Source organism: Passer domesticus, chromosome 3, assembly GCF_036417665.1.
Source record: "Passer domesticus isolate bPasDom1 chromosome 3, bPasDom1.hap1, whole genome shotgun sequence".
Classification (NCBI taxonomy): domain Eukaryota; kingdom Metazoa; phylum Chordata; class Aves; order Passeriformes; family Passeridae; genus Passer; species Passer domesticus.
The window spans coordinates 22,813,259-22,837,422 of NC_087476.1; the positions used below are offsets into that span (position 1 = coordinate 22,813,259).

Here is a 24,164-nt window from a genome sequence, read left to right on the forward strand (position 1 = left end):
GGACACAGTCTTGTGTCCAAGCTGCACCAGGGGAGGTTAGACATTAGAAAGAATTTATTTACAAAAAAACTGATCAGACTCTGGAAGAGGCACTGAGGGAGGTGATGAAACCACTGCCCCTGAAACTGTTTGAGGAAAGAACCGATATGGCACTTAGTGCCATGATCTAGTTGGCAAGGTGGCATTCAGTCAAAATTGGACTCTGTTATCTCAGAGGTCTTTTCCAACCTAATTGATTCTGTCCATCTGTGTTATTTTATGTAAATTTTCATCAGTTTACCAAGGAGAAGCATCCTGCTGCGGCAAATATTCTCCAAGTGATGTAAATGTTTATGGACTTCATCCAGATGAACTGAGTTGTATAACTAAAGAATCATATTAAACCAGTAGCAGAGTAAGACTACAGAAATCACATCTACTAAATCATCAAAACCTATATTTTGATATTAATCTTCTCATTTATTAGCATTGCACAAACAATAAGAGAAAATACTGTAAAGGCATTCCTACAACAAGATAACTAATATATGGTAGCTTTTAAATCCTAGTGAGAAAAAAAATTTAAAAATCTACACAAGTCTTCTAACAAAGATTTTTTTTATTTCTTTTGTTTTCTTGGACAGTTGGGGAGGCATTTTTAATATACAATCTCCCTTTATGCTGCAATTAACAATATACTTTGTGTGGTATTTCAATTATGAGGACTAGCCAGACAGGAGTGAAAAAGTTACAATCCTTAGGAGAAAAAATATTTTTCATTAGCAGGCACAATTTCTACCCACACAACCTATATATACTTAAATGCATCCATATAAATAGCGCCTTAAGAAAAAAATTGCCAATTAGGAGTGTAAATTTCAAAAAAGCTAAACACAGTACTAACCATTATGCCCCAGGAGAATTTCTACTAGCATCAGTGTGTGTTAAGATCTAGCTAATACTGGGTTTAAAACCTCAACACTTAATTGATCAACTTAGAAACAATGCAATTTTTCGTACGTTGTTGTCACATCCGACGTATAGTGAATAAAGCAAGATTAATGACTCGGGAGAATGTTTTGCTGGTTTTGGCTGAGATAGTTTAATAGGTACTAAGATACTATGAAGAAAATTAACTCTCTCTCTCGACCAACAAGTTTTCTCACTTTCCACCTCCCCATCTGTCTGCCCATCCCCCCATGGGGTTGAAAGTTGATGAAAGTTCTTTTTCCTTGGAGTTATCTTTATGTGCATTTGCAAATTTTGATTTCATGTTCTGTCTGAACAGCTGAAGCAAGAGGACTTCAAGTTACCTACTTTTCCAGAGTTCCTCCCAAAAAAGCTCTTCTTCTCTCTCTATCCCTACACATTCCAGAAACTCTTTGTGTACAGGGAAGATAAAAGTGTATTACTTTGACAACAGTACTCCATGATACTATGTCAGATCTGTTACAGAAGTCTGGTGTACTTGTGCCTGGCTTTTGACAATTTGATGAAGCACTAAATTCTTGAAAAAACCTGTCTGAAATTTATAGTAGAAGAAATCACCCCATAATAAGGCACAGACACTCAGAATTGAAAATTTTATTAGTTATATTTCTAATAAAAAACCATATTGCAGTTAAGTGTCATCTATCTGGTATGATCCAAACTAACATTTTATTGTAACATGCATGGCTAGAATAAAAGGGATTTTTTTACTAACTTAAGTACAAATTACTGGATTTTATTCTCCCCTTCCAAATCCTTCAGAAAGAAAACAAGCAGAAGCTTTCTACATTATTCTAATAAATTGGAAGAGTTTTAGAAAATAATTATTTTTTAAAATAATTAATAATGTAATTACCAAACAAGTGTTTACAACATCAGATTATCTTTTTCTCATATACTAAATCAGTGACACTTTTACTCCATGTCATGCTATGCTTCAGATGTTTTTGTGGACACATTTATAATAGTTCTCAAAAATAACTGACATATTTTAAAGAAGATAATCTTTAGGCATGAATTTCATATCTACTTAGACATTATCTTTGTTACACGATACACAGCTGGCTTCTTAAGTTTAGCATACCTGTACTACAAATACTGCTAAAATAGGATAGTTTTGTGGTAATTAAAAATCTGAATAAGAAAGATAATCTGGTGTGTTGACCCTGGCTGCATGTGTCCCCTAAAACCTGGCCATGCAAACCCAGTACAGATAAACTGGAAAAAAAATTAAAAAGAATGGCTTTCATCAGGCACTGTCAAACTGAATAAAGTAATATCAAGAACTTGAAGCTATAGAAAACATATTCCACTTCAAAAGAAAGTTTCAGAGTATTTGGACTGTGACAGAAACAAGGTAACTTGAAGATTTTTCCTATTTCTGTTCTTTTTTGAACATGAAGATTCATGAAATTATAAATGGCTACAACAATTGGAATTCATCGAAATGGCACAAATTAATGAATTGTGTAAGAAAATTCTGATTATTTAACTAGACACAACTCATCAGTCTAAAATAATCTATTTCAGCTTGGTTCCCAGTGCAGGTCCATACACGCAAAGTTTTTATAACAACAGCAGCTCTTCAATGACAGTCCAAGTATGAACGTAAATAAATTTCAACTCTCAGACTATTAAAAAAGGAACTTCATAATTATACTTAAGATAAAAGTGAATAATTCCTATTCTTTCTGCCTGGAGCAGATGTGTGAAACTTAAGTCAAATTTCTTTTTATCCTATTTTATTTTTACATATATAAGGACTATCAACTCACCTTGTTGAGGTTTGAGAATTATTTTCTTTAAAAGTTTCAGTTAAGTCATTTTGCTCTCTCATTATTTCTGCTGCTGTTCTGTGGAAATTCTTTGTCTACATGTTTCTGGAATTACGTTGCCTAGAGTGAAATGCAAGCCCCTAGCAGGAAGACACAGAAGAGTATTTCAGAATTCTTTAACTTATTCTCCCCCTAACTGATTCTTCTCCCCAGTAGAATGATGCTCACTCATGATCCATTACAAGCTTTTAAACTGTTCATAGGGTAATGCTTTCTAGCTGGTCTCTCCTGAAATGTGTAGTACATATGCAATGATTCTGACTATATAAAAGTAAAAAAGTTTATCACTGCTTTTCTGACTGCCATCCTACTTGTTTGGAGAGTTTATTTTCCTTCAGATCATTTCCCTTGTTTATGCTTGTACCATTACATCCTGGTCTTACAGCTTCTTTAATGCAATTTGCAATGAAATGGTACCTGCTTCTTCCTCAGGCTGCTTCCAAAAGTGTTGAATAATTCTCAGTCCAGAGCAGAGATATTTTTGGATCTCACTCAGCCCATCACTTCATTTGCTGGCAAATCACATTACTGGTTTAAAAACTGTAGTCTGTCTGCCACTCACCTAACAGTATTTTTATATAGCTCCTGGTGCTCAGTATCTACAACAACTCATCCAACAGACTGCAATCTACTTGCTCTGAAAAAGTAGAGCAGAGATACGACACATCTCAAAATGGAACACTGCCTGAAAATTAGGCATGATCTTTGCATTTCAAGGGCAGTCTTCCACTAGAAGAGGCATTCTGCTATTCCCTGGTGGTTTGATGCTGCTGTGCAAGCTCCTGCAGAAAGAAGGGAGGATCAATATCTGCTTCATTAGTTTCTGGCTTGTTCAATTGTAAGAGGAACCAGGAGAAGGCTACTTAAGGAATCCAGGAGGAACCCAGGAGAAGTCTACTAACATGTCAGAATGAGAACTGAACATCAACAGTTACAGAAGAGTCTCTTTGTATCATCCAAATCATAAAGGCCTTTTAGGGCTTTCCATAGTTTGTTCTCAATTTTTAACTTCAGGGACAGAAATTGTACCACTATGTGAAGCATTTTGATTGGGTCCTCACAGAAGATTAGATTACTCTAACTGCAGTTAGTAGAGTCGGTGTAGCCTCTCAGTAAAAGTGGAGCTGCCATCAATGCCATATTAACATTCACAAATAGTTTAGTAGCCAACCTACCTAATTACATTCAAAACACATTAAAAAAAAAAAAGGTTTGGATGAGTAATTAAGTAATTTGCAGGCACACTTTGATTTATCATTACATGAATATACATGAAGATCTGAAGAAAAATAAGTGAAGAAACAGAGAGTTTGGTCAAAACTCAAAGTCTTTTTGCAACAACAACATAGCTCAAAATATTGAAATTAATGTCTTCATTAATGTCATAATGCATGTGTGTTTTTATAACTGCATCCTGGCTTTCCACCTTTTGTGTGCAAGAGAAGCAACAGAAGGAAGGCATAAATTTCCATCTACTTTGGTGTTATTTTCTCAGTTCCCTAAATATAAGGAGTAATATATTATTCACTCTTACATGTTTCAGTATAAATGCAAGTATCAGACAGGTATCATAGTATAAGATATCAGACCAAATTTAATTATATGATACAGTGCTTTAAATGATTTTCAGTTTTATGTTTCAGCTAGGGGTTGAACACCCAACTAGTGATCATAAAACTGTGCTGAGTTAAGCATTTTTAATAATTTGGGTTCATGTTTATAATCTGAAGGGGCATCACTTATCCATTTAAACACTCATTTTAACTAATGACCCATGCAATTGCTTACAGCAAGCATCTTTACCTCCCTCTTTGTCTTTTCAATATCTCTGGCAACAGAAGTAACCAGGAGAAGGAATGTGAATGTTAAGATTAAAGTAATTTCTTCACTATAGGTAGACACTACATATTAGATGCAGTTCAACCCTAAAGATATCTAAAACTAACTATAGTAGGCTTATAAAACAATAAAGCTTTATAGAATTTTATACAAAATTGAAATAAAAATTCATTTTAATTCAGTTTATGTAAGATTTCTAGGTACACAGAAAATGTGTCCTTACAGGTAACTATTACTTATTAGGCACCTTGAAAGAAAAATGTTCAAATGAGCTCTGATTATTGACACTAATTTTTTCTTGGATATTAAGACATCAATATGAAGCCATCAGGAACAAATAAATCAAAACTAAAAAATGTTCTGGGAAATGGATGCTTTATGTATGGCCATTAACAAAAACTAAACAGAAGGGCTGAAGGAAGTGATTGCGTGGGTTGGGGAGAAGCCTGTAATCATTTAGGAGCAGTGTCCAGTAGATTTTTTTTCCAGCCAGTATTCAGAAGGCTGTGGTGTGCCATTTAGAATTCAATAGCAAAAAAAAACACACACAAAAAAAAAAAACAAAAACCCCAAAAACAAAACAAAACAAACCCCCAAAAAACCCCAAAATAAAGCTTCTACATGTCTCAATTCCTTACAGGTCTAAGGTTCAATTGAATATCATCATATACAATATACAAGTAAGGTTCTTACTCTATTGTGATACTTTTTAATAAAGTATTTCAAAATCCCTGTAAGAGTAAAACTAATTGCACTTTTATAGCTAGAAAGAAGCTGATGACAGAGTGATGTGATCAATCCAGAATTTAGCCACTGATTGGCCACTCACCTATCAATTTACAGCTACTCTCTGAAGAAACAAAACATCAGAAATAAAATTTTACAGTAGAATCTTTTCAGAAACTAAGTCCAAGGAGAAAAGTTGAGGTGAAGTTCTGAAACAGAAGGTAGTAAAACTGGACTACATTGGGACTACTTGATGTGATACTATAGCTTCAGATGTTCATTTCTAGTAGAACTGCTCTGCCTATACACACATATTTTGAAGTTGTGTAAGGATATGGAAATAGCAAAGAGTGTTGTTAATGTAAGAGAAGTCGTTTCAGGTTAAGTCACATATCAGTCTAACTCAACCACAGTAAGTAATCTCATAATTCCTACCAATATTTTATAAATTACATTAATCTAAAATGTAGCTACTGCTTGACTTTTCAGGGGGAAACAAACAAACAAAAAAAATTGCACAAAAAAACCCCAAAAAAACCCTAACCAACCAACCAAAAAACCACACAAAACAATATGATCAATGCAATCAAGAGTTCTGACAATACAAGTTGTCCTCTCCTTGCCTCCTGTCCAGTACAAGACAGACTTGTTTTGAATTAACCTGTGAGGGAACCTCCATTTCACCAACTTAGTAGAATACAGAAATTTTGCTTCTATAGCCACATAACCACTTCTGCCAATATGCAGTGCAAGTTGGGAAAAGCATATTGGGAACCGCCAGCACGAGGGAAGCTGTGATGTGTCAGTGTGCACACCGCCTCTTCCTGCTCTCCAGAGGGGAAAGGCTGCAGAGGAAGAACCTGAGCTCAGCCACAAAGATGATCCATGGTCTGCAACCACAAGGGAAAATCTTATTCTCTCCAATTATTGTACTTTTTACCCACACACGTATTATTTCAGTGCATCTGTGGAGTGGGAGATCTGCAGACATTTTTTCCCTCTTTAACCTAAAGTTCTGTAATATAAGCAGCTGAGACTTCATGGAAAAAAGTACCTCATGGCATCTGTCAGATGAAAATTGAAGTGAATTATGCTTAGTTTGGATATATCTGTGATATCAGAGGGATGAGGACTTAAGTATTAGAGCTGCTCTCTGTCACAATAAAACAAATATACATGGCATTAATCAAAAGGTAATGGGGAGGAATAGGCTCCCACCTTTTTTTCTATGCAGCATACCCATCCTGACAGATCCATATAGATTCCTATTACCATGTGTGTCTATGTAATGTAAGAGCAAATCTCAGTTAAACAGTCTAGAAATTGTCTAGACTTTAAGTTCCCTAAGTTTTGATAAAGAAAATTGCTCTTGCAATGTTTAATTAGCTTTAAATATTTCCAATTTCACGCTTCCAATATGTGTCCCTAAACCAGTTAGAATTTCAAAGAAAACTATTTCCCAACATAAGCCAAACAAGAAAAAAATCTAAATTAAGTCTTCACATTTATTATATTCTAATATTCTTTTTCTCTTCCCTTATAAAATTCTTCAGTTCTTTCAGTTCATCAGAAGGAGACTAATTTGATATTAATGAGCTGCAATTTCGGGTACCATAGCTTTTTAGCCTATCTTTTGTCACTTTACACAGTATTAAATATGGTTTAATAGTTTTGCCTTTACTACCTGTTCTGTTAATGTCATAGGGTTTGTTTTACAATCCATAATATATTTTAAATCCCTGAGGTGTTTTGAAAAGCCATTTAATATTCAGGCAAATACTTCACATAAGTATACACCAGGTAAACTTAACACTGGCCTTATTCATGGTTTCTTTTAGCTTGTACAGGCAGATCTGGTAATTTCAATGTTTTGTTTTAGTGATCACAGGTTCAGGACCAAGACCATTCATTCTTATGTTCTCAACTCAAACACCTGGACCTCAAAGGATTTACACCTTCTTATTGCCACCTACAGGCTCATCAACTCACTTTTGACATTTGCTTTCAATTTTGTGTTGCAAGTAATTGAAACTTGTTACCAAGTTTGTCGAGACTTGACACTTAAAAACACAATAATACAGAGCTTAATTTACTTGTTTGGGGCATCAATTTATCCTTTTAAGTCTACATTTTTGGCATTGTACTTCCATTGAACTAAAATTTACCTATCACGTCATAAAAATACAAAAGCACCAAAACACAAAATAAGACACTAATTTTGGCCCATCATTCTCATAGCTACCATTAGAATACACCATATGGATTTACAAATAAAGAACTGTGGTTTTTTCCATTGTACCAATATAGGCTGGTTCACTGACTGAAAGCAGTTACTGCTACTGTTCTTGAATATTCACATAACATCAACTTTGATCTGAAAAAAGCCACTTAGACAACTAGACAAGTTACTGACATAAGCAGTGTCTGAGACCAGTTGTTTTTGATGTAAGAGAGCTCAACAGTTTAAAATATACTAAAAAAAAATTTGTATCTTGAAAATGACAGTAATATGAGAGCTCTCTGCAATAATTTTTTTTCCATTACGTTACTCCACTAATTTCACAATTTTTGATTTGCACCATATTAAACTGTAAGAATAGGGAGTTCTACAAAACATCTGAAAAGACTTTAAACTGACTGAGCAGAATCACACCAGTTATACCAATGGACTGGCTTAGTCTTAGAAAACTTGCTTAGCTGCTAACCACTAATGCTTGTGAGATCTTAAATTCTATATGACATCTGATACTTGAAATCATGACCATTAATTATTTTAACAAGACTGTAATTGTAAACTTCCTTAAAAATGCCCATTAAAAAAACCCAGTGATTTCCTAAATATGTTAATACAGTATTATTTTGACATGGGTCTGTAGATACAACAATTTTATTAAGTGCAAACTCTAATGGATCTGCACTTGATAATAGTAGGAGTGGAGTAAAAAACAAACACATATGTGCCTTATTTCTGCCTGTCCAATAGCAAATGGGTAGCAAAAGAAAATAAACAATAAATAAATCAGTAAATAAACCCACAAAGTTTACAATGATACTTCTACCAATACCTCCTCTCATATTTTACTGGTTGTTAGCAAAGGCTGTATTCAGGTTGTATTCTGTATTTATTCCCTGGAGCTTAGTAAATTCCTGATTAGGTTTTGTTGTTTCTTTTGTGAGTTTGTTTTGTGCTTTTTTGGTTTCTGTTCCGTCTGGATATTTTTTAAATGCCACCACCACTTTTGTATTTCTAAGTGAAAAGTTTGATTAACCAGGATTTTGAGGTTCAGTGTGCAAGAAGTAGAGTCAGTTCTGATGCTAGTTAAAAAAACCAAACACAACTAATCATTAGAAAATAGAAATAAATACAAGAGAAAAGCAAACAAAAAACCTAGACAAAAACTCCAACCAGTACATTTTTCTTGTATTTGTCATTCAGACCATTATTCCAGGAAAAAAAAATTAAAACCTCAGAAACCTGTGTATAAATAACTAAATTCTGAATTGATCATGAGTTTCACAAACAACAGCTTGAAATCGCTAAGCCTAAAAGGAGTATATTTCTCTTTTCTTCCCACTTACGCTCCCTTATCTCTCACACAGCCCATAGCACACACAACCCAAACAGAAAGTCAAATTCCTATAATGAAGAGCTTATCTTTAAAGAAAAAGATTTATGGTTTTTGTTGGTTATTATCGAAGTCTTAAAAAAAAAAAAAAAAAAAACCAAAAGAAGATTTGAGGGGTAGCTAAATCCCCAGAATGGCTTTGAAGTGCTGAGTATGACCTAAGCACTGAAAAAAACCTCTGCTTTAGCCCTTTAAAAGGTGATTATGACATTAAATTTTGTAAATCATGTAACAGAGAATAATATTTTAACTATTGTTTTATTCTCATTTTTTTTAAAGCTACATTTTAAACATGAAGAAAACCCACTACTTACAAGCATGCAGTGAGCAAAGAGAAGTAATCTTTAGAATTTGCAGTTGCCATAGAATTCTGGTGAGGTCCCAGAAAAATAATTATCTGCAAACAGACTGAACTCCACACATACTTGACTTCTCACATTCAGGAGGGGGGGGGGGGGGGGTTCTTCTTTCATTTAAAGACTTCTTTTGCTAAATAAGCTATTTTGCATGCAGATTTCATCATGATTAAAGTTAGGAATGAATGAGAAAAAACTAACCAACCAAATAAAAACACACACCACAACAACACAATGCTGGAAAAGCTTTTTCTTTGTCCAGGTGAAAATTGATCAAACTATAAATATATTCCACTTTCTTTTACTGAATCACTGTTGCCATTTGCTTTACAGAAGAGCTGACTTGACAGCATTGAAGATAACTTCAGTATCCTACAGCCATCCAATCACTCACTGCTTAACTCTTTTTTTCCCCAAAATGCATTTTCTCAGTACTTTATTACAATTGATATTTCTAAATACAAATATGCAGAATAAGATTTTAAAGCCCAAGGAAGCCATTCGACAAAAAAGCCCCAAAAAACAAAACAAAACAACAAAAAAAAAATCCCAAAAAACCCAGCTTCTTTGTTACAGCCATGCTGTACTGGAAGGTAAAAACCCAGGCAGGTACAAATCTAATTTCCAGTCAGTTTAGGAGACTTCTTCACTTACAAGGTACCCACAGTCACCCAAGAAATTCAAAGAGGATGATTGTGCAAGTTTTCCTCTGATGCCACCAGGAAGATGCATATGCAATGTACATTAAATTGGCTGCATCTTTTAAAAAGTCAGCAAAATTTCACACATTTTGCAGCAGAGATACCAGTTTTCTCAAAAGTTTCAGCTTCCAAAAGCAGTTTTTCATCTCAAAACAGAAATGGGAGAGCCTGACCCACTCTGTTTTAGAAAGTGTAATGACTTCTCTCCAGTCTCTAAAACGAAAGATAACCAAAGAACTCAAATATGTAGAATAATTAAAAATTTTCTAACAAGATAGCATTCTCAAACTATCTTTCCAGTAAGAGGGTTTTCCATTGAGATGAAGCATATATTTCTACTAAAGGTCCTTTCAGTTCAAATGCTGATTTTCTGTAAGGCTGGGTACATGGTCCAAATCTTAGATTAAGAAGAAAGCCCAAATCCTGAGAAGAATATAGGTATGGAACCTGGGAATGGAAGGAGGGGATCAAGAAAGCAAAGGAAGGCACAGCTGGAGCTGAATATGGCAAGGGATGTGAACAATATTAGCAGCTTCTGCAAGTGTGTTAATCAGTAAAGACAAAAAAAAACTGCACTCCCTCAATAAAACAAGAATCACACAATCATTTAGGTTGGAAAGGTCCTCTAAGATCACGGAATCCAACCCTTACCTGATCCACTTGTTGTCAGCTAGACCATGGCACTAAGTACCATACCCAGTCATTTCCTGATCACCTCCAGGGTGACTCCACCATCTCCCTGGGTAGTCCATTCTAATGTTTAACCACCCTTTCCCTGAAAAAATTCCTCCTGAGGACATGGAGGAGGCTGAGCTACTTGATGACTTTTTGTTTCTGTTTTCACTGGCATGTGCTCTTCCCTCATTTTTCAAGTTCCTGAATCTCAAAGCAATACTTCGATCTCTGCAAGATGTTTGATACAGCCCCCCCCAAACTTCCTTGCTTCTAATTTGGAAAGATATGGGTTTGATGGATGGACCAGTCAATGGAGAAGAACTCAGGCAGATAGCCGCATCCAAAGATGGTGATCAACAACTCACTGTCCAAATAGAGATGAATCACAAGAGGTTCCCCTCATGGGTCATGACGGGACTGATACTGCTCAATACTTTTATTAAGGACATGTGATCGAGTACAGCCTCAGCAGGTGTGCAGCTGAGTTTTGTAGCTGATACACTTGACAGAAGTGGTGTCTTCCAGAAGGATGTTGTCAGGGTTGACAAATAGGCCCACAGAAACTTCAAGAAATTATATCAAACCAAGTACAAGGTCCTGCATCTAGGTCACAGGGCACTTGCTGATATCAGCGCATGCTAAAGAATGAATGGATTGAGAACAGCCCTGTGAAAAGGGATCCAGGAATAGTAGTGAATAAGATGCCCGGATACCTGTAAATACACATTGTCTGGATGTGAGCAGGCAATATGTACTTACAAGCTAGAGAGCCACCCATATCCTGAGCTACATCAAAAGCAGTGTGACCAGCAGGGTGAGGCAGATGATTGTCCCCTTCTACTCTGCTCTCGTAAGACTGCAACCAGAATTCAGCATCCAGGTCTGGAGGCCCCAGCTCAAGAACATCACAGATCTCTTAAAGCAGGTCCAGGGGCAGGCCATGAAACACCTCTGCTGTTAAGAAAGGCTGAGAGAGTTTGATTGTTCACCCTAGAGAAGGTTCCAGGGAGATCCCACTGAGGCCTTTCAATACCTAAAATTATAAGAATGATGGAGAAAAACTCTATAACAAGGTCTGAAGTGTAGGGAGAGTGACAAGGTTTTAAAGTATTTTGTAGATTTATATTAGACTTCAGAACATCTTTTACAAGATTATGGTGAAACACTAGAACAGGTTGCTCAGGGAAGTTGTGGATGTTCCATTGTTGGAGACATTCAAAGTCAGGTTTGACTGGGCTTTGAGCAATCTGACCTAGAAAAAGATGTCCCTGCTCATTGCAGGCAGTTGGAACTAGACGGTCTTTAAGGTTCCTTCCAAACCAAAGTTTGGATTAAAATGCTCAACTTATAGACAGCTAAGGTAGTCCTTCAAATTGCAAAGTCAAAGAAGGCAAACAGACACTTCTGCTTGAAGATTATTTCTCTACTGTTAACACAGGCCTCTAATGTTAATTGGCTTTTGAAATATTTAATGATTATAATCTTTTATGAATAGCTCTGTATCCAGCCATCACAAATTTAGGGAGCTAGTCAGGCAAGGGTCACCCAAGCTGCTGGGTAGTACATGGACCAGGCAAGGATTTCACAGTCAACAGTTCTCTGGAGACTTCTAATGAAAATTTTGATTAAAACAGGCAATTTTGAAAACTAAGCTGTAGCAGGAGAAGTAACTGCTTTATGCATGCCATAATTTATGACTGTGAAGCCCTCTAATCCAGTACTGCCATCCTCAGTAAAAGACCATAAGCTTTATAAAGGGCTTGCAAGGCCTCAGGACCGATTCTTGCTACGGTCAGGTTCACCCTGCATGAAATTCTCAAACTTGCCTGCAGCTTTGCTTTACTTCATTTAGCTGCAATAGCAATTTCTCTAATTGACTGGCTGTCTAAGGTTAATTTGGTTTCCTTTTTTTTTTGCCTCCCTTTTCTTCAGATGGTACAACCAGAGTTTTAAATTAATAGCTCTAGCAAATAGTCTATGCAGAATGAAGGATTTTGCAACTGGCACAATGACATGGTTCAGAGAAATACAAGCCTGTCTTGAGTCTTTGAGAAGTAGAGATAAAGGATACAGTCCAGGGAAATACATGCACAGGAACAATAAGAGATGAGACAAAGACCTGGCTTTAGAGAGCCCACAGTTATGAACAACTCACTCATAGTCAACTATGGAAATGCAGACCCAGACAAAACTGGGTTTAGGAGCAACAAAAAACCAAAAGAGTAGTAGCTAACATGCATGGGACATGTAACTATGGATGAGACATGAAATTGCAGACCATGGAAGAAAGAGAAAACAAATAAAATCATTTTAAGTAACAGTAATCTCAAGTGCATCCTAAACTGATGAATAAGAAAACATCAACTGGCAAACCCAGATGAGCACAAGAAGAATAAGTAGTACACAAGGAAAAAGAGCAGAAACCAATAATTTTTTTTGTGCAACTAAAACTACCCTCTTGTTCTTTTTTCCTTTTCTGTAAAAATTTCATCTGGACTAATAATGAATAGATACTCAAGACTGATTACTCTAACAATTTTGGATTTCCATAGATACATACAGAAAGAATGCTGACTCTTTGCCCATAAATAAGATTTTTGCATATCCAAACTGCTGCTTTAACTTTCTTGTGACTTCAGGTTTACACAACACAGATGTGCCTTGTGTTGTTAAGCAACTGTAAGAAAGGCACAGATCTAATACGGTCAAGGAGATTGTGTGACCTTCCATGCCTCCATAGCCCTTTTCAAGTCAATTCTATAAGCCAGCTTCAAAGAACCTTAAGGCAAGATTTCTCTAAAGTATTCCATACATAAATAATTATATAAATGTTTTAGGAAGTCTTCCACTATATACAAGATAAAAGATTTCAAAGTGTTAAAGGGTACAAATACAAAATAGAGAGTTAACAAGTACTCTAAATGGTTTTGCAGACTCATTAATAGCAACACATATACCTAATGAACTTAATGAGATTACTTGGATGAATAAACAGTATTTAGATATTCAATACACAAAGTAGTCCATCAGACAGTACAAAAACATGGAGGTGAGGATCATGTGATAAATTTTAACAAATCTTAAAAGTTTCAGTTAAAAATGCAGTGTTTACTTATGTATACTACAAGCAATCTAGTCCTCTTCTTCACAATCAACAAGTTAGTGACTTACTCTTTATTACTAAGCACGATCAGCACCTTAGTAAAACTTTAGACATGCCTGTTTTGATGAGTATATTTTATTGCAAACTTCCGTTTATCTGCTTATGGTCTGAACTGTAAAAGGAAAACTTGAAAAGTTATGCAAATGAAACCTTCAATATATGGGAAGGATATGAAAAACAAAGTAATACAAAGTGAAATTATTAATGGTTTAGTTATACAAGAGAAGATGAAAAACAAGGTATGTGACTATATTTATATGCTAACTATCCATCTAACACAGCAAATTATACAACCTTTAATTAATCAGGATAACAGCTGCTGGCTACAATAACATAGCAAATCTAACTTTCTATTTTCGATACCAATAACCCACAGGGGTTTATTCCAGAAATATTGATTCAACCCAGCATCACACTACACCTTCTGCCAGTTTAAAAGAATAAAAATCTGGAAACAAGGATTCCAGATGAGATAGAAATTTTTCAATTTTCTTTTATTTTGCAACAAAAGACATAAAATCCCTAAGTCATCTTTGTAATTGGAGGCAGATTCATAATAAATATAAAGTAGTTATCAACTGTAGCTCTTCGTAAGCTGCAGAGACTTTTCTATAAAGGCAGAAATATAGTTTTCATAATAAAAAGTGACACTACTTTAAGTTAAGGAAAATAGATAACAAAAAATATAAGCAATATAAAGACTACAACAAACCAGAACTGGTATAGCTGGAAATGCATTTTTATTATCTGAGAGTTGAAAAGCCCCTTACAACTTCCCCTACTTTGTGCCAGCCAAAGGAAAAAATAACTTGCTTTACAAATAAGGCCACAAATTAATCAAGTCAGATTCATTACAGCCTAGGTAAGTGAGAGTTCTATTTAATCTGGGACCATCTGAAGGTAAACTAGCACTACTGAGTATATCCAGTAACAAATAAATTAGGATTTAACTTTTCAACCAGATAGAAAAATGCATCAAAAATCTCCTGTGAGTTGTTTGGCAATATGAACAAGATGCTAGCAGTATTTTGAGTTCCACATTGGTAAAAAGGAAAAGGCTAAGCCCTAAGCTGAAAGTTCAGGCAAAATGGAGTTTGAACATAAAACAGATTTCTTCTTTAACTACAAGCATGCTGATATTTGGCACAACAATTCCTGTTTGCAATAAATATGAAATGAGTGGGGAAGGACATAGGCTGCTTAGCTAAAATTCTATCTACAGCAAATCTGCAAGGCTATGAACAAAAAGTTATTCCACCAAATCTCATTTGACTGTAAAACTGAACAAACAAAAATGCCAACTCTGTTAAGTCACATTACATAGCTTGTTTCAGAAAAGCACTTGGAGAAGAGATAAATTCCTTAAATTCCTTATATAGATGAATTTTAAAGACAACACAAAAAATCCATCACAATTTTAGAATTATGGAAGTTTTGATATTGTTTGCTTATCAAACTATTTCAGCTTCAAGAGAATATATTTTAACTTTAAAAAATTAAAGTTCCGATAGAAGGACTACAGCATTTTGAAAAACAGAGGCAAAGCTAGTCTCTTTCTATTCAGTAGGAGTGGGGTTTGCTTATTTTGGGGTTTTATTTGTTTGGGATTCTTTATTAAAGCTACCTACAACAAATCCTATGGGATTTTTAGATCACACTGCACATTTGTCCTGGTTCCAGCTATGACAGAATTAAATTTCTTCATAGAAGATAGAATGGGGTTTTGAAATTTTGAGGAAAACAGTTTTTATAACACAGGGATGTTTCAGAAACTGCTGAGCAGAGCTTACACAGTGTTAAGGCTTTTCTGTCCTGTTAACGACTAGGCTGGAAGTGCACAAGATGTTGGGAGGGAACACAGCTGGGAGAGCTGACCCCAGCTTACTAAAGGATTATTCTATACCATTTGGTGTCGTGCTCAGCAATCAAATGGGCAGGGTTGGAGTCTGGCTAGGGCTGCCATTGCTCAGGGATGTTTGGAGAGATGGCATTTGTCTTCCCCAGAAACCACTGACGTGATGGAGATCTGCTTTTGTGGAGATACCTGAACACCTGCCTGCTAATAGGAAGCAGTGAATGAAATCCTTACTTTGTTTTGCTTGCACATGCAGGTTTTGCTTTAACTATTAAACTGTCTTTATCTCAACCCACTCATTTTTTTCACTTTTACCCTTCTAATTCTCTGCTGCATTCTACTGTGGGGCTGGTGAGCCAGAGGCTGCCTGGTGCTCATCTGCCCCCTGGGGCTAAATCACAACAATAACCTTAATACTCGTTCAGATGTGGCAATGACTGCACTTAGATAATTGTGACATTTCAAAAAACTCTTGAAGTGTTTTTTCACAAGTTAACATTAGTCATACAAATATGAAGACAGACAAGAAAGAACATGAAACAGGATATTAATATCAGCACAGTTGGGATGATGATCTCTCAGGATGCAGCAGGGGTATGAAACCACTATAGTAAGTTCTTTAGGCTACACAGAAAGAGAAGCAATCCTGTTACTACACTTTCCACTTCTGTTCTCCATGATAGAGCATGCTGTTCTGGTTCAGGACTGGCACCTCATAGCAGCAGAGGACCAATTCCTTAATACTTCTCTCTGGTAAGCCCACTTTTACCAAAACATTTTCCTTTTGGGTTTGTGAGCTCAAATAGTAGCAGAAATAAAATTTTGTGGAGGGAGGCTACAAGTCCACTAGGTCATTACAAGGTATGAACAACCAACAGGGTGTTTGTTACAGATTTATGTACCAAGGACAAAAATCAAAGTAGCTCTTACATGGATCAATAAGTCACAAGAAGGCACAAAATAATCCTTTCCAGAATCAGAGGCAGCCAAAAAGACAGTTCCAAGAACTTATCTTAAAACATGTAATTACTTTTGCAAGGGCTACCAGCCACAGGATGGATGCCTTTCCTGCATTAAGGATTGAGCTGGAAAGACTGAGCCTGTGTGAAAGCTGGAAAGCAGAACACAGCTGACATACCTTACCAATTGACTAACATAATGGTCATAACATAACGTAAAAGGTCATTCTGCCTTTAGATACAAAATTCACAGGTTGATAATGAGAACTACAACATTTAATTTAATTTTTTAGACAATTCAGTTGTGACAATTCTGTCACAATTTTCAGTACAGTGTCTTTTTTTTCTAGGAAAGAATTTCCTGGAACTTCTTATTGGGAAATTTCTTCCCTTGTTTTTAATTAAATAGCATTCCAGATTTCTTACTCCTTGTCCTTTGAATATTGCTGAAATTCAACGTTTAAGTGAAAAGAATTTCACTTCTTTAATCCATTGATACACTTCACAACACAAGCAGAATATTTTACTTGTCTCTCCTCACAAACACAGCATTTCATTTTCCAGAAGTTTTCTGAATTTATGTAGAATTAAAAATAATTTCCTTTATTTGATAGTGTTAAAAATCTTTTCATATCTAAATCATTGATATTTTAAATTAGGTAGCAGAGGTCTTGAAGAACAGGCTCACAGCCCTGCTAGACCCCTTCTGCCCTGAGATTTTGCTGCTACTACTTATGGCATGGTGTGACACATGAAATATCAGGGGTTTTTTAAACTGCATTACTATTTCTTTCTTGTATGTCATCATTAACAGTCAGTCATATGATATCATTACAAAAATATGTTATTTTAAAGAAAAGTTGCTTAAGAAAGAAAAAAACCCCAAACATTTTCCTTTGTAAGGACTGCAGTTGACAAAGGAAATCTATACCCAAATTCATTTTCAGAAAACAATAATTTCTACTCTAGACAGGTACAAGTACAAATTTCAGCCTTAAAAAAGGTCCTTTTTCAGTCTCTGCTTTAACATGGGTGCTTTAACTATTTAAAGCTTTTGGTTTATTTCCTCATGTGCATCTACCAACACATATTGATAAAAGGTTCAACAAACATCTCAGTTTGAAACGAACAGACTACCAAAATAGCAAGAATTATTTAACTAAAAATAGAAATATATAAGCCTATTAAAAGGTCTTATGGTAAATTACACTAACAGAAAAAAACCTGCCAATATTACATTTACAACAGCAGCAGCTTTTACTACAGCATTAATGTTAGTTAAGTTTTCTTACCAAAGAAAAGCTAAGAAAAAGGCAGTTTGTGCCTTTAACATTTAAAAATATTAAGAATATTTTTAATATTCATAGAATTTACACTGCTTCTTTCTCCAAAAACCACAGCAGAATAGAAAATATTGACAGGTTTGAGAGTGACAAAAAATCCCTCCCAAAACCCACACCAGAGAATATAGAACAAACTGCTTAACTCTTGATTTCATAGTTAGATACTCATTAGAATCTTTTGGAGCTTTTCTGAGCTGGATATACTATTCCACTGATGTTCACAAGTCATTCACAGTTTCACATCACTGGAATAATCAAAATTGTTCCAATGATTGAATCTGCTAATGGAAGGATCCCCTTCCCATGGTGGTGGTGGGGTTTTTAGATAGATGATTTTTACAATTTCTTCCAATCTTCTATGATTCTATGAAAATTAAATATTGTCTAATAGATAAAAGAGCACCCATGACTAAACCACAGAGATTAACTGCCAATAGTTGAAGATTCAGGAGACTACTCATCTCACACTGAATAACAGGGAATCATTATGCATGCAAGTTGCATAAAGTTGGTATTTTCTTGCCAATTTAACTTCCTACTGAGAACTTGAAATATTTACTTCAGATTATTCATTGGATTATTCATCCATTTCCAGAGAGTAACTACTCTCATCATTGCATCACAGTTTGTGAAGAGAACTACACAGCCATTAACCAGACTCATGGACAGCAAGTAGGAAGCAGTTCAAGCACTGACCAAATGATCAAAATTTTACTCTTAAAATTTAGTGCAGAAAAGGTATTCTAGTACTTGACGGAGGGAAACAAGCAAAACCCAAAAAACATTAGCTTGAGGCCAGAAGTCCATTATCTTCACTGGGGTCCATGTTAACTGGAAAAAGTCACAATGTTGAGAAAATTATCTTGGCAAACTCATAGAATCATACTAAGTTGGTAGGGGATTTTTGTTTTCAATTTTTTATTTTACATAGCCAAAAATATTGAACCATTAAAAAAAAACCCTAACACAACAAGAAAAAAAATCAAACCAAACAAAGAAAAACAAACACAAAACAGAAACCAACCAAAACAAAACAATCTCCTACCATATAACAGATACTTAAGAACAACAAGACCTGCAAGAGGTGAAGAAAAAACAGAAAATTTCTTCAAAGGCTATACACCATGTAAGTGCATCACCGCTTTCTGCTGTTGATGTCAAAAGGGATTTAAAAAGAAGCTTTGGGAAAGTGCATAAGGGAGAATGAGGTGACTGACAGTATAAATGTTAATGCTGGGTGTGAGAAGAAAGCTTTGAGAAATCAAAGAACAAAAGAAAAAAGGAAATATGGCCTGTGGGCAAGTAGAACAGAAGGACTTTCTTCCAGCTTTCTCGTCTGGCAAGGAACAGCTGCTGCCATAGAACAGAGGTCAAGGAAAGCAATGAACAAACACCAAGTCCAGTACATCTGGCATGTTGTTTAAACATTGTTCACCAATTCTATATTATAAAATATGGTTAGAAACAAGAAAGACAAACACATATACCCACACACACACACAAAATCAAACCAAAAACAAACCTCTAAAGAAAACAAAACAAACAAACCAAAAAAACCTCCTTAAAATGAACCAAGCATTGTTAGCTTTAGAAGGTATCTTAATGTGTAGTAACAGACACTAGTGTATCTAAATACAAGCTAAACCCCATGAAGTTTTATCTTATGTTGATGACTAGGAACACACTGTGAAATGAGTTTTGTACATTCGCTAATTTTTTTTTTCCACTTGAGAGCTGGATTCTCTGAATAGCAGGCCATGGTACTTTAATACTAGAAAGACCATCAAATTATAAATATGCATAGCAGTTCAGATACTGATGTAATTTAAAGAGCATTTGTCTCTATTGACAAACATAAACAAGCTTTCTGAATGGGAGGAATACTTCTGACTTGCCAAAGTAAACTACTACAATGATACAGCAATACTGTTTTGTTTTTTATTTTGGTTTTTTTTTTGTTTGTTTGTCTTTGTTTTTTGTTTTTGTTTTTTTAATTCTGTATGTAGCCCTCAGAGCACCTTTTTAAAGAATGGCTTGTTAACTTCATTCTAGAAAGGTAGGAATTAAACTGGTTTAACTGGGGAATTAAGCAAAATTGCACAAGTTCAAGTACCTCATTTTCTCCTTCTTCAGTCCCTGTAAAGCCTAAACCTATTGCCTTAGATTTCACTGCAATTATAAAAAAATAAAAACACATATTACAGAAAGAGGAGCTATCCCTCAATTCTCCAATTCCATTGCTAAAAATTTATGTTTATATATGAAGCATTGATTGTAATGGTCAATAAATCATTTAACATTTTAAGCTGACTGACGCTATAAACTAAACTTACTACTTCTGAAGTTCATAGTTCTTTTTACTGATATAAGCAAGTGTTTGAGACTTCCACAGATAATTTTATTTCAAGAAAATAAGAACAGTTCAAGTTTCCACCAGTACCAGAACTTAGAGAGCTGATATGATCACAGAGAAAAAATAAAGCATTATTAAAAATATCAAACACATATAAATCTGGTGAAAGAATGACCCAGTAAAGAAGCCTAGATTTCAGCCTAGGAATTCAGTAACTGCCCATCTACATCAGTGTCATTAAACTCTCAGGTCTGCTGCCACAAACAATCTGGTTTAGTTAATGTTAATATCCACATGGTGTATGGTTGACACCAGGCTAAGTCATGTAAATACCACCAATATCCAAAGGCTTACAGTGCCATGACATGATTTCACTATTTCATCCTTATTTCTACATTTTAAAAACACAAAGGATCCAGTTATGTCATTGCTGCACAGGAACTGAGGTCATAAATTAAGAATATACTAAGTAAAGGACACAGGTCAGAATCTTAGTCCAGGGATGAGGATGTAATGTTCTCTCTCTGCTAGGGATACCAAGTATGGGTATAACTTCAGAGGCCATTCAATCACCACTGAAGTGGTTCACTTGCCTTGTTTCCTGGTCTAGTGCCCTACTGAGTTTTTAAAATTCTGCATCCTGAACCCATAATACCCAAACTCTCAGCTGGCAGCAGCATTCAGTAGCACTTCAATGCTCCCCTGCTCCCCTTACTTGAGTAATTCACATACTCAAGAGAAGAATGAAAGAGCTGGCCAAAACCAGGGATAGACATAGAGTTAAGAAAGGCAAACTAGTCAGGGATGGGTAGCTGGCAGAGAGATTATAAAAACTTCTACTGACTGGTAATATCGGGTCTGTATTCCCCTGTCCTAGAGGAACTGAACACTTGTCTTAAAATCACATATGACACAGAAGCCAGAAGCTGTCACTATTAAAAACTGTCTAAGGAACAGTTATGGAAGTTCTTAAACTATGGGGCAAATCAGCTGGCTGTTGCAGCAGAATCACTCCAAGTCTTCACAAAAAAACACCTAACCCTTCACTGCTACAATTCCTTCTAGAACGATCAGTAGCCACTGCCTGTCTCTAGACTGAAATGCTGTCACTTGAGTGACATTCACCACTTTTTTCAGAGCTGGATGCCACATTTTGACATCAATTTAAAGTTCGTTGACAATGCCAGGTTTACAGCCCTAAATCTGAAAGGGGGCAGTGTTGTTTAACCAGAAAGTGGTGTGTCTGTCACTGTTAATTACAGCTCTTCCTGCTGGGATTTTTACAAGAAAGTAGGCCAGCAGGAAGTGTCATTATATTACAGCCTGTAGCTCCATGCATGTGTTCCTAAGTTGACAGTCAAGAGATGTCCTTTAGCCTTTTTCACTGTGCTCTTCAATACGAAAAACAAACTGCTCAGATTGCATAAAAGGATGAAATATGCTGTTGCATGCATTTCAGAGAAGAGAATAATAGAGGTGCGTAGAAAGCAGCTTCCTATTGAGGCAACAATAACAGTTCCTGGTGTGTTCATGATTTCTGATGTTCCTTTTCAATTTACCTAGGGCAATGAAACTTAGTCTTCTCACAGCCCCCATGTTAGTTAAAAAATAAGCGACTCGACTGATTAGCTGACTTACCAGGTACTGGGGCTTTTAGGGACAAAGTGGGGAATAGCCACCAAGGAGAGACATTCTGTGAGCTACCCACACAAAGGGAAAAACTCAAAACAAAGAAGTTTGAGCTACTCATGACACCTCCTTTGCCCCTGTCTTTCACACCTATGTAATCCCCTCAATATGCATATTGAATTCAAGAAGAGACTCAAAAAGACACTATAATTTCAAACATTAATGAGATATGAAAGAAAGATATATCTCAATAGGGAATAGATTTTGTCACTGTCAAGAAAGGAAGGTAAAGCTTCAACAGGCCTAGAAAAACATGATCAAAGCACACCAAACATCTGAAGGTAAGTACCTGTGGTCTCTAAGGTATTGTGACTTTCTCTAAAGTGGTGATCAATGTAATGGATTTACACACTTGCAAATTCTTTTCCTAGTAAAGACCTATCATCAAACCATACTACTTTCTATATGCAGTTCCACATCAACTGCATCATAAACACATTTCAGGCACTTTTTGTGGGTAAATTTTTCAGAAGAAACACTATCAGACAAGGATTAGATCTATGAAACCATAGAAAAAATAACCTGGAGTTTGAGAAGGAATCAGAAAAGGAGCCTTCTACAACTTTAAGTATTTGAAACCATGCATTTTCTATAAATAAATTTTTAAAAAAGCTGTAAAAAATCCAAACACACATAGAATCCCAAAACAACCAAAGCAATACCACACAATCAGTTTGAAAACACTCCTGAATTACACCCAAAACACCCTTATAAAAAATCCAGCAAGCAACTTAATATCACTGTACCTGTTAACTTTCCCCAACGAAGGCTGTAGTTCTCATAAAATAATTTCCCTAATACTTTGAGCTGTACAAAAGGTATCATTCCAGTTTAATGAGTAAAATTCTTGGTAGACACAAGGAATGCTTGGCTTTATTTCTAACAAGAACTGAGTCTTTACTGCAGTCTATCACCTTCCACATAGTAAGTTTCAACTGCTTTTTTGTTTTTAATTTTATTTATACATCTATTTTTGTTGTTGTCTTTTTAATTTTCCACAACAAGAACATTAGTGATTCATTTTCAAAACCATTTAGGATCCATATCTCCTCTCATTTTTATCATTACACCCCTTAAGTTAGACGTTGCCTAAAGATGCTTCCAAAGAAATCGTTTAGGAAATAATAAGAAAACCATTTAAATGAATCTGTCTCCAAATCCAGCTTTGGAGACCTGACAAATTTCATTTTAAAATCCCATCAGAAAATGTAGAATCAGTTTAAATTAAATTTAAAATTCAAAACTATGTCCATGATAAAGTAGCATTTTAAATATGCTATAAAATAAACCCCACAGTTAATGCAATACCAGCCGATTACTCAATTCCCAAACTAAATTGAAACATCACATTTCAACATGAAAATCACATATTAAGTACAGAGAACACCCAGTAAGAGGACTTCTTACCTTCATAGATAGCCTTGAAGCCTTGGGCACTGACAGCAAAATCTGTGGTGAAACAGAGGGTGAGGATAGATCCTGTGCTCACAATAGATGATGGAAGCTGAAATCCAGATAACCTGTGCAATAAAAAGGCACAAATTACTAATACTTTTCATAATAAAGCCCATCAGTAGATGTGATGAGCATTATGTTTTTATCATGTTTTTACATCTAAACTGCAAACACATTATGGGCTTTACTCTGGTGCATCTCTAAATGTTCACTGAAAAATTTCAAACACGTCCTTGACCTTTAAAACTCTCCTATGTTAACACATCTATGTTCTCTCCAGAAAACAATGAAAGAAAGACCTGTTTGTATCTACTGAAGACTTTTGTGTGTGTGTGTTAGGACTGATTTTAAAATGAAGACAGGTAAATTTAGGACACCTAAAAGTAGATACTCAGGTCTTGACTCATAGATATCTCCTACGATTTGACATAGCTTAGACTATCTTGTCTATCCTCCAGGTGCTGCTTCAGAAAACCATGGATGTCACATGCTCAGTGTGATAAACATTAATTGACTAGAAAACAAACAAACCACCACACTTCCATTTAAGAGCTTCAGAAAAAATTACCTTACATTTCCCCTCTTACTAGTAGTCTGATCTTTATATAGAAAATGGAATT

At 35.5% G+C, this 24,164-nt stretch overlaps 1 protein-coding gene across 3 annotated transcripts in view; it reads right to left on the reverse strand.

The window, feature by feature from the left end:
• Positions 1-24,164, reverse strand: part of CSMD1 (CUB and Sushi multiple domains 1) — a 1,052,894-nt gene that overhangs the window by 702,732 nt on the left and 325,998 nt on the right. For all 3 annotated transcript variants that reach the window (XM_064412131.1, XM_064412130.1, XM_064412133.1), the window contains exon 3: positions 23,497-23,609. In XM_064412131.1, the coding sequence (XP_064268201.1) occupies positions 23,497-23,609 (113 nt within the window). The remainder of the gene's footprint in view (positions 1-23,496; positions 23,610-24,164) is intronic.